At 33.2% G+C, this 12,497-nt stretch overlaps 1 protein-coding gene across 3 annotated transcripts; it reads left to right on the top strand.

Moving 5' to 3' along the window:
* Nucleotides 1-224: 224 nt before the first annotated feature.
* Nucleotides 225-7,301, top strand: LOC137387073 (uncharacterized). Of its 3 annotated transcripts, none has more exons than XM_068073366.1 (2): nucleotides 225-598; nucleotides 6,300-7,301. In XM_068073366.1, the coding sequence occupies exons 1-2, from the start codon at nucleotides 321-323 to the stop codon at nucleotides 6,688-6,690; spliced, it is 669 nt and encodes a 222-aa protein (XP_067929467.1). In that variant the 5' UTR covers nucleotides 225-320; the 3' UTR covers nucleotides 6,691-7,301. The 3 variants fall into 3 exon arrangements, with proteins under 3 accessions (XP_067929467.1, XP_067929465.1, XP_067929466.1); XM_068073364.1 differs by lacking the exon at nucleotides 6,300-7,301 and adding an exon at nucleotides 756-1,319 and having other exon boundaries at nucleotides 229-598; XM_068073365.1 differs by lacking the exon at nucleotides 225-598 and adding an exon at nucleotides 5,735-6,103.
* The last annotated feature ends 5,196 nt before the right edge of the window (nucleotides 7,302-12,497 follow it).

Genomic DNA, 12,497 nt, shown 5'->3' with positions numbered 1-12,497 from the left:
GTGAGTTAGCGCTGTTATGAACGCACCGAGCACTCTATGACATCATGCATGTTATTCTGTTTGTTTGATATAGGAAGCTTAAGCCAATCATTTTCTAGGTGCTATTCTGGGTTCCAAACCCTAGTATGGAAAGAAGGCATATAAGCCTTAATTTTTATTAAAAAATCTAAGGCTACAGAAGCACTAGGCGTAACATATCACCAGTCAGAGGTATATATTGATTGCTAGAGCAACTGAGGAGTATCCAACAAACTGCCATTGTGGATGCAACTTGTTAACTAGTCGTATATCTGTTATTCAAAAGCTCCAAGTTAAAGTATATGGGAAACATTTCAGAACACCATCATCACTCTGATATAGAAGATGGTGAGGAAGTCTATGAGACAATAGCCACAGACATCTCCTACCTTCGGTGTGTCTCTGAAGAGAAGAAACCAACCATCACTCAGAGGAACAGAAGACAGTCTTTAAGAAGAGCTGCTTCACGAAGGAGATCCATCAGAAGATCACAAAGTACAAGAGCAAGTTGGAAAGAATCTAAATCAGAAGTCATTCTAGTTTCGGATTTGGAAGTGCAAGTGGATGGAAAGCATGCTATGTGAGTACCAGAATTAAAATAATTTCACTTTGGATTGCTGCAGTTTTTCTATTGAATGCCACTAAATGATTTTATTTTTAGTGAAGTTCTTCAAAAGAAAGTATATATGACGTATAAGCTGTTTCCCAAAAGTCATGTAACTTATTTTTGATTGCAGACTTGTACCTAGAAAAAGTTTGCTTGAGAAGAAAGGCCTTGCTAAACTGAAATCAAAGATGGCATTTATCAGCAACCGAAAATCAACAAAGAAATCTAAACTGAGAAGGCAATCTCAGCTGTTGCGTGGTGACAATCAGCCAGCAAAAAAAGTGCCGAAAAGTGAACTTCACGGTCAAGTCATATCTGTTAAGAACCATGAGAAGGAAAGATTGACTAAAACAACAAGTCATTACGTTGTTATTCCAACCAGCAAAAGACCTCACAGACTACGTCCTGTCTCAGTGCACGAAAATGTGAATATCATCAATAAATCAGGAAACATGGCTCTTAACTTAGAGAAAGCCAGACTACACAAGCTAGCTAGTATGGACATAATAGAAAGTAGCTAAACTTTGATGTATAATTCAGCAAAGCAGCTAAACTCTGACTTAAGCAAGACAATTTTTTGATGTATCTTTTGAGAAGTTTTGACAATATTAATGCTTTTTATTGCTAATGAATTAATTTTAGTAAAATTAGGTTTATTATATTTTTATGAAATATTAAATGGTTGTAAACAAGATTGCGATAGGTTTTGATTTTGCTGTATTTTTAAACTTTTTAAGGTGTTCTTAGATAGTCTTAGGCATTGCCAATATGTATATGTAAAAAACCTTATCATACAGTTCTAGTTACATGTATGTTGTTTACGGTTTTACATAGTTGGACTGCCATAATTTACCGGATGACAATCTGAAATAAATTAGTGTAATTATTTATTATATATTTATAATGATAGAATCAATCCCATTGTAAAAATTTGGAATGCCAAGTAATATAAATATAGAAGTTGTTTATATAATTTCTATTCCAATTATTCATCCACATAAATATAAAAAATTTCAATTTACTCAGCAATCATTGTCACTTATCACAAATTTTTAAATAAATCTGCATAATCAACTTATTAACAAGCAACCACATATTTTTCCGGCGTCAAATAAAAGTTCATTATTCTTATGAAAGTTTATGAAAGCAAAAGCGAATATTGACAAATGCTAATCTTAAACATCTGCTCATAACACATCACATAAGTTAGAAATATGTTTTGCTTAAAAATTTAGAAGCAGTATACAAAAATTTGTTAAGTTTATTTACTCTTTAACGAGTGAGCTTTTCCAAACTCATTAGTCATCATCGCTGCATTAATTAATGAATAGACAAAATTATTCAGTACAAGAAGTTTTTTGTTTGTGTAGTGGCTATGTCAATGTGGTTATAAAGTTGTGTTTTTAAGTAGTTTGTTTTTATAATGTTAGGCATAGCTGCTTCAATGTAAAAACTGTTTCAGGTTCAATTTTTTTGTCATCAAACATTTTCATGTGAAAAGTAAGTATAAACGCAATCTACTAGCTAGCTAATAGTAACACTAGGCTGTTTGTGGCCAAATTTTCGTTTCTGTCATAATCATGCAGCCAAGAAATCTTTGAATCGTCATCATGAAAATGATGCTGTTGACTTGAAAAAGGTTTACGTTAAAACATCATTGCTTAAAAAGGGTTTCAGTGCCATGAAAATACAACAAAACTTTCAGTTTTTTGCAGTTCATTTAGTTACTACATTTAAACCTCATAAAGTTTAGGTTTATTTTGTTTTCCACAGATCACTTATTAATATTACAGCAATAAAATGTAAATATTTTACTTTTTTTTAAATTCATTTCATACGCACTTAAGTTATGAAAAAAAAACATAGGTTACTCATCATGATGTATAAAAAAATTGTACGTTATAATATTTTGAGGTAGAAAAAATGATGAATTTTAAAGAAACCATTGTATAAATTGGTATCAGCACCAACTATCAGTCGATTTTAAAAATAATCCATTATGAAGTCTGTTTATTACAGAAAGTGTCATGGCCAGCAAATTATGTGTCCAGTAAATAGGTTGGCTATAAAAGCCTGTTCAATGGTTTAATTCACTCTCCTATTATAGCTGCAAAAATTGGTTTAACTTCCACCTATTACAAATGGAACAGACAGTGTTCCCAGCAATATTAACTATACGAATTTCCTGTTATGTCACTAATTATAATATGTAGTGTAACATATTTAGTTTAGGATATGCTGTCATGCCATTAATTTCTAAGCTCTTTTTGAAATGGTATATTTTCAGAAATTTGCATGTATTTTATGAAATAATCAAATTCTGTCTAGACCCAGACAAAGGGTCAATTTGGTTATTGTAGGCGATATGTTCCCTGATTTAAGTTTTCAACATCGCTACCTCTTTGTTGTCTATGAAATTGTTGTTAAGACAACTACATGTATTTGGCATGCATAAGGAAAGAAGATCATTGCCTTTTTGTCAGCAGATGGGCTGTTAGCTAAAGAGCCACTGATAATCTTCATTTTTAGCAATAAATTAAGTGTAGCTTGGAGTAAAATAATTTTGTGTTTTTTTAAAGATTTTGCAGTAAAGTTTACCGTAAATTTATTGTGAAAAACCTTTTTTAGCAACTATTATGTAGCCATTTTTTACGAAACAGTATTGAAAAAGTTCACTTTTTCAGCATTTTCTAAAGCCTTGCACCTTTTCCTGACGACCAAAATCTTTTGTCAGCAAAACCAACATTTAAATGAGTGCTAAACATGTGATGGGTATTTGCTGCATCTAAAGGCTAGTCGAACCTGGCCAGAAGCATAAAAGCAAACAACTCTTGTTTTGAATGTAGAACAGAGAAAGCATACACAAGCGGTTGTTGTCTGCTCTAGCGGTTGTTGTCTGCTCTATCCCTTTACTAAAATATATTAACCTTTAGTTATATTACAATTTGTGTGAATTTGTTAAAAAATTTTACCTTAATTTGCAAAGTTTCAGTTTATAAATATTAACAATTTTTTGGCATGAAAAGTTTTTAGAGCTAAAAAAGTTATAAAATGATGTGAGTAACACATTTGTCAACTTGTAACTAATAGAAGGAAAAAAAGTGATGATTCATTTGGAAAATACTTGTTTTGATGATTGCAACGACCTAAACCTTATTACAGATATTTCAAAACTTAAAAGAGAATCATAAGACAAAAAACATCTTATTTTTATATATCTTTAGATATCCTGAGTCCCACTTCACGCTCTCGCTTGTCTCTCGTCTCTTCAGCTCTGTAGAGACTTCATGTAAGTGTGAAGTTCAGAAGTCAATAATTGCCAGACAAGTAAAATTTCACTGCCTGAACTGGTAAATTTCCCTTGGTTGCTGTCAACTTGCAGCAAACAGAGTTTGCTACCGGCACCATTGAGAGGTCTGGTGACTTTCATTATTAACAGTAGATATTTGAACTTAATTATGTCTTTGATGCAACAATCTCTAACTGAAACATGTGATTGAATCTGTGGTTATGCAAAAACAAAGAAGATCTCCTACGCCGAAAAGTTGTCATTTTTTTATTATATCCAGTTTTGGTCCATCAATTTGGTTGTTCATTCTGCTTTTCTGTAACAAAACAATATTTTGTCTCAGCTTGTCACAGTTACTCTGATTTTACAAAAAGTGGCTACTTAGCTCAGTTAGTTAGAGTGTCAATGTATTGGATTAAAACTCATAGTGACCAAAATTTGGATCATCTCATTGAGTTCAAGCTGATACATTTAAACAGCTGTTTTGCAACACAAAAATAAGAGTCGTTGACAACATTACTGCACTTATCATTTACGACTATTTAACAATTATTTGGTTACCTTAAATTGAAGATCTTTTACTACAATTAATTTGTTAGACCTTTTTAATTAACCTGAACTTAAGCTGACTTCAGACAGAAGGAATTGCAACAGAAATCGGAATTTTTCCACGACCAATAATTTCAATAAATAAGACAAGCATAGGTTATTCCTCATTCATCGATTGCGAGGGTGTATAAACAGAGAAAATGGTGGATATCATTAGCCAAGTAAAATATGACTATTCTAAAGAATGTGTTAATAGCATATAAATAAGGGAAACTAATGGTTTCTTGTAAAAGCGAAAGTAAAGGCAAAATTTTGCCTGCATCATATTCTCTTGTTAATAACTGACCATAATGCTTTCCCAAAGTTGGTGGCATCACACTTATAAATGAATGACACCAGTTTTATGTAGATTTTATCAAAGAGTATCCATACTTTTGATGATTTGCAAGTTTATTCTGTTTGATGTGATTTGACTGCTACAATGTTCTCAACCTCAAATCGATAAAACTTGATCGCAACTACAATCTCAGAAGAATAATACGTGCAGTATGATGTCACTGGTTGTCATCATTGCCCAAGTTGATATCATCTATTGGGTTCAAGTTGAAGCATTACATGATTCTATTTTGTCATTCTCTTTGCAATTGTTGACAAAAAAGTTGCACTTTTGTTTGATCTGAGACCTTTAATTGCAATCAAGTTTTATTGTCTTTAATCTAAAATCATTTTAGCAATCAAACCCCCTCAAACATAAAATACAATCGCAAATGATCAATAAATATTGGTAGTTTCTGATAAGCTTTGCAAAAAAATTGTGAAACTTCATTTTCAAATGAAATCACTGATAACGAGTTTTAAGAAAACATATTCATACCTTGAATTTAACTTTCTTCAACTAGTTGTACAAGAAATAGCACAAATTCTGCAGCTACAGCTTTACAAATATACACTACACCCTAAACATAATATAGCCTAGATACAATATGTCCATATAAACATGCTATTATTCATTGCATATGATTCTGAGCTAAGATCTGTGTGAGGCAATTCTGTACTGAGTACACCATGCACTCTATAATGTTATGCCTGTTACTATGTTCCTGTGATGCATGAAGCTTAAGCCAATCATTTTTTCGGTGCCATTCAGAGTTTCACACACTTATACGGAAGGAAGAGAAAATAGCCCTAACTTATATTAAAAAGAACTAAGGCTACAAAATCACTAGGCGTAACATATCACCAGCCAGAAGTATATATTCACAGCCAGAGCATCTGAGTGCAATTATCCTACAAACGGCTGTTGAAAAAACAACTTGTTAACAAGTCGAATATCTGTTAAGATTGAGCTCCAAACTAAGGTACATGGGAAACGTCTCAGAACATCATCATTATTCTGATATAGAAGATGGTGAGGAAGTCTATGAGACATTAGCCAGAGACATCTCTTACCTTCGATGTGTCTCTGAGGAGAAGAACCCGACCATCAATCAGAGGAACAGAAGGCAGTCTTTAAGAAGAGCTGCCTCACGAAAGAGATCAATCAGAAGGTTACAAAGTACACGAGCAAGCTGGAAAGAATCTCAAGCAGGTGCTTTTCTGATTTCAGATCTGGAAGTGCAAGTGGATGGAAAGCATGCTATGTGAGTACCGAAACTTAAAAATTTCCACATAGGATTGCTGTAGTTTTTTCTAAAGAAAGCGACTAAATGATCTTGTTTGCTACTGTTTCTAACAAAAAACATCTTCGTGATCTTGTTTTGCAGTAGTCTCTATAGAAAGCATATATGATTTACAGAGTTCATTGTATAAATTTACAACGCTACCTTTTAATTTCAGACTTGTGCCAAGGAAAAGTGTACTTGAAAAGAAAGGCCTTGCAAAACTGAAATCAAAGATGGCATTTATAAGCAACCGCAGATCAACAAAGAAGTCGAAACTACGAGGGCAATCTCAGCCACCGTGTGGTGACAATATATCAGCAAACCAAGTTGAGAAAGATAAATTTCATGCCAAAACCAAATTAGTTGAGAATCATGAGAAGGGGCGTCTGACTAAAACGACAAGTCATTATTTTGTTATTCAAACTAGCAAAGGAAATCACAGGCTACGCCCTGTCTCAGTGCATGAAAATGTGAATATCATCAATAAATCAGGGAATATGGCTCTTAACTTAGAGAAAGCAAGACTACGTAAGCTAGCTAGTCTAGAACTTGAGAAAGACAGCTAAATCTTTTTGTACAAGTCTGTAAGGCAACTAAGATCTGTCTCGCTTTGAATCACATATATTTCTAAAAAGTCATTTGAGTGCTCAATATTATTAGTTGCTGCCAAAATATTCTTTATTAATAAATCTGATTTTATTAAGTTTTTATCCCTTATAAGAATTTCTAAATGACTTTCTGTTTCACTGTTCTAACTAGTCTATTAAATAGATTTTTTCTCAGGAATTACTATGTATTTAAAGTTTTTAACTTTGTTCTATTTTTATGATTGTTATGTATTTTTACACAGTATTTTGCTTTGCTAACTGTTTGGTTAAGTAAACTTTCTGCAAGTCGCAATGCTCTTAATGGGGCAAAGGAATTTACAAGTACTCCAATTGAGAAATTAATAACCACAATCTGTCAATGTTTTAACTCATTTGTCTAAGTACTGGCGCTTGTGGTGCGCACATATGTATGTCACGGTTGCCAAGGTAACCATGTTGTAATCTGAACAACAACTTTCAGACTTTAGGCAGTTTGCAAATTTTGAGAGTTTTTGGGTAAACAATAGGCTACCTAGATTTTTACCTAACATATTCATAGTTGATTATTTATTACTGCTAAGACAATCATGTAAAGAGAAGGTGAATGTGATATTTTGCAATGCAGGTATTGCAGTATTTCGAGCAGCAAAGATTTTTAGGAAAGTTAAAAGTGATGGTATGTTTGACTTAGCAGCACAGAATTATGGTTGAAATTTGCCACATATCAAAATACTACATCAAAAATAGTTAAGCAGTGTTGTATGTTTAATATAGAAGTATATTGCGCCATTCTTCCAGCGATTGCCCAGCAGAGACATTATTACTTTACGAGGGGCAAAGTGTAAACAAGCAAATCCTGTCTCAGGATGTGCCATCAACAGTTTTTATTTGATCAAAACTATTGTGTTTAAAACTCGTTGATTAGTTGTTTATGGAATATGTACTTTTGTACAAAAACTGGAGCTTTGATTGATAATTTTTATGTTTTAAACAGTTAACCTACAAACAGTTATGTATGCTTTACATCGAAGCCGGAAAAAAAGATTTCACTAATATATGTTGCAATTTGCCCAAAAATCGGTTTTTGCTTGTGTGATCATCAGGCGCTGATGAAAAATATCGTGATTTCAAACTAAGGAAAATTTTTCAGCTGGTTAATAAAAACTTTTATAGCAGCGCTGATGTGTTTTATATGTGAGTGCAGGTTAAGGGTTTTGGTATGGTATTTATTGAGCAGCAGCAGACACACTGCCTTAAGGTATGGCCAAACATAACGATTTTTTTGATGATTCTGACCAAAAACCGGAAATGAGCATAAAACACAGAATTATTTGGCCGAAATTAACAGAGCTGTTTTTTCAGTTGTCAACAAAATGGTTTTAATTAGCTAAATAAATTATTAGCGAGCACGATCCTTGCAGCTTTTGTAATTTATATAGTCCGAGGCACATGACGCGACACGTAACACAAATTATACTAAAGCTATTTGCCGTAGTCAATACGATGCAGCTGATTTGATTGCGCTAAAGATGGCAACTCTTTCTACAACCAAACCTTTGCTGCTAAAAAAATTGTTATTATTAAAAGAGCAACTATTCATAGCCATAGTGTCCAAACGATAAAGAATCAACAATAGCGCAATGTTGTCAGCTACATCGTATGTACCATGTCGAATGGCGCTGGTACAGTAAATGTGTGTCGTAATATGTGTCTCGGACTGTATAAATTGTAAAAGCTGCTAGAATCTTGCTCGCTAATAATTGGTTTAGCAAATTAAAAGCGTTTCTTCGACGATTTCCATGTGCATGCACAGCTCAGACAATTCTGTGAATTTCGGGCAGATAAGTTTGGGCTTTTTCTCATTTTCTTATTTTGTTCAGATTGAGCAACAAAGCAGTACGTGTGGCCGTACCTTTATTTTTACGTTTGGGTATGTGTGATTTTACAAAAAACAGCCACTTAATCAATTTATTAAACAATCACATACACAAGACCTTTAATGAACTAAAGGTTTTAAACAGTTTACAGATACACAACTATCCAAAATAATCGGTTTAGCGCAAAACGACAGTAAGTCAGTAACCGCTGCTTTGGTCTTTCATTGCTGCTGCTAAAACAAGCAAAATGAAGAGACTGAACACGCCAGTTCAAAACCAGCTGCTCTATAGTTCGAGTCAATGAATATTACCGCTGGAAGACTGCTTCATGAACCTTTTTTAAAAGTTTAATATAGTTTTTGAAAACCGCCCTTAATGTGAAAATCTATGTAGTATTTTTAATGCCAATGCCAATTAAACAGTCTATACAAGTCAGATTACACTAGCTAGCGAGAAAGGAAAGCATAGTTTGAGAATTTGAATTTTTATATTCACAAAAATACTAACATGTATAATATTATACCTTTGCTCAGCATTACTGAAGTAATATTGTTTTGACAAAAGCTAATGGCATAAAGATTATATTCAAGGGAAATTTTGTAAAACAATAAATGCAGTTAGTCTTTAAGTAATACAAAAACATTTTGATATCGGGTGCTCCAGGTGTGCTGCGCACCAAAATTATTCATTTCAACAAGTGAACTGGAATGAATACAAAATGGTCTTGACCATATCTGCTACTAGAAATTAAATTTAGCATTACTTTGATCAGAACCGTTTAATCATTGATGACAGCAGATATGAATATATGCCATCTAACTGACTAATCTAGTCTGGGTGTCGTTGTTGAGACTGAGTTGGCATGCAAAATCATTATTATTGACTTTTGCTTGCCTTCGCTTTAGTGAGTCTTTTCTTTTTTTGCCTCTTTTAAACTGTTGCGATTTTTAGCATTCTGAGAAGAAAATAACTCAATCAAATCGACTCAATTCAAATCAAAAAGATTATTTTAGCAAAAGTAACAAAACCTAAAAATGTAGGCATTGACAAGAATGAATCAATGATAAATAATATCCAGTGAATTAACTTTTGTGTATTAATGGTTCAGTAAGTTAAATTATTTTGATAGATTAGTTCCAATACTTTGTATAAATTTCCAGACTTGAGCGTTTTCATATGGCTGCGTTGACAAGTTGAATGAGATTAAATTATAACATTTCTTAAAGCCTGTCAGTTTCATTCTGAAAAACATTTTGCAAAGCCGAAACTCTAGGTCATCAATTGTAAATCTGACATGTAGCAGGGACCGGGTCCATGCATCCGATTGAAGCCATAGTGAGAGGCTGAATGTATGGATCTCTTCATACAAGATTTCAACTTCCAATTTCCGGGATGGTGGACCAACACACTATCACATGCTCAAATCTGCCACCACGCAATATTTCTGAATAGTTGTACATTTATTTATTTCCTCTGCTTCATTGGCATGCTTTAGAATTTCCTACGGCACACTGGACCGCCGTGGTGATTCTAGACATATATTTTTTAGTCAGTCGATTTGTCAACACTGCATCACCAATATATCATAATCAATCCAAGGCTACATGTTATGGCAAGCGAGGTGAGGTTAGAATAACTCATCGGTTTAAAACTTTTCTAAAATGAGCTTACAATAACTTGTCATGAACATCGCTATACATTCTTATAAATCATCAGTAAGATTACCAAAGGCATTTTTATGGCCATTGTTGTACTGTATGCTTACGAGTTGAGAAGCACGAACACCACCGGCAAAATCACAAAAGCATTGCCAAGTTACTTTAATATAAAAAATGAAAAAGCTTTTTTCTCAGACTTCATCTCACAAATTTTTGGTTCTTTACCAATAATCACAAATATAACTACTAAGTTTAACAGGTAATAAAAAACCTATAAATCTAGTTTATTTGCACAAAAATTTACAGACAGGGAAATCAAAAGCGCATAAAAGACAACTTGAGAGAAACTTATATTTTTTGTATAGTTTAAAAGGGGTTTTACCCTAAGATTAGGAACATCAATTGCTTTTAAGTATTTGTATTATATGTGCTATATTTAAACTAATGAAGGCGCGGTCAATTTCCTGCTGTTAATGCTGAGTAGTCTAGATAAGTACAGATTATCAGCCAAATGTATAACCAATATCATTATTAAGGGGACTAACTCAACTTTAATCTAGTAGTCATAGGCAGGTACGGAGAATGTTATATGCATAGAGTATTACTGATGAGCGAATGGCAAACTTCTGCTAAACAACTTGGCTAGAAAACTGTATGTAACACCCCTTCTTTAAAATTTAAAAGAAACCATCTTTTGAGTTGCACCAGAAAAACAATGATTATATGCTGGTATGTTGGGAAACATCTTACACTGCTTGTCACATAATCAATGATTTGGGAATACGTTTTAACTGTACACAACTTCACCAGAGCTGCTTTATAAGTGTTCAACTGTAAAAAGTGTGTTCATTATGATAGTTAGGTCACCAGCTAGTGACATACAGACACATTTTAATAGTAATACAAATATGTCAGTAAAGCATCCGTCAAATTTTAACTAATACATTTACTAAAAAAAGAGTGATGACTCATTGGAGAAATAATTGTTTCGATGACTGCAGCAAATTAAACATTATTACAGATATTTCCAAATTTTATATATAAATATGGGATAAAAAAGTTCTATTTTTATACCTCTTTTGATAGACTGAGTCTCGCTATACACACTTGCATGCCTATTGCAACTTCAGTTCCATACCGATAAAGTGCAAAGCTCAGGAAAAAAAATGTTGGGTAAGAAAAGTTTCACTGCCTGAAGAGGTAAAGTTTCCTTGGTTGCAATAAACCCTGCAGCAAAATTAATTTGCTATGGACGTCGGTGAATAATTTGTGGCTTTTCTTTATTAAAATAGGAACATAGACTTACCTATAATTTTTATGCAACGTTGTTTAGCTGAGGCATGTGATTGAACCTACGGTAATGCCAAACAAAGATCTACTAACCCAAAAAAGTTGCAAGTTTATTATTATCTGTTGCTGCTTGTTTGTCAAATTTTTTGTCTGTTCAGCTTTCTTGTCACAATAAACTCTAAAGTCTCAGCTTTTTGCAATAACTTTGACTTTACAGAAGATGGCTAATTAGCTCAGTTAGTTAGCATGTCAGTGTATTAGGCTGAATGTATTGTTTTAAAACCTGTATTGGCAAAGTTTTCGGTCATCTCATGTTGTGAAAGTGTATGCATTCTAAACAACTGCTGTTGTAACACAATAATAAGAGTCTTTCACATCGCTTCTGCACTTTATCATTTCGGACAATTTAACATTGATTCAAAGGTTACCTTATATTGAAGACCTTATATTATAATTAATCTGTTAGGCTTTTTAATAAATCTGAGCTGAAACATGTTTCAGAGAGAAAAAATCGCAACAGAAATCAGAACTTTTTTTACAACCACTCCATTCGATAAATAGAACATGCATAAGTTGATTCATCGATTCACTTATTTACTCATTCATCGATTGCGAAGGTATACTAACAAAAACAGCGATGGCTATCATTAGTTTAGTAGCAATATGACTGTTCTAAAGAATGTGTTAGGCGCAAATAAATGAGAAAAATTGATGATCTCTTGCAAAAGCCAAAGTGAATGGATGATTTTGCCTGCATATTTTTTTCTCTGGTTACTAACTGACCAGAAAGCTTTTGCAAATTAGATGGCATCATACTTATAAATGAGTGAGACCAGCTTTATGAAGATTTCATTCAAAAGCCTCCATGCATTTGATTATTTGCAATTGTATTCAATGTTTGAGGCGGTCTGACTGCTAGAATGTGCTTAAATTATAATTGATATACTTTGATTGCAATCAC

This window comes from Watersipora subatra, chromosome 2 (assembly GCF_963576615.1).
Source record: "Watersipora subatra chromosome 2, tzWatSuba1.1, whole genome shotgun sequence".
In the NCBI taxonomy this organism is placed as follows: Eukaryota; Metazoa; Bryozoa; class Gymnolaemata; order Cheilostomatida; family Watersiporidae; genus Watersipora; species Watersipora subatra.
The sequence above is the reverse complement of the archived record's forward strand: the minus strand, read 5'-3'. Positions and strand labels throughout refer to the sequence as shown.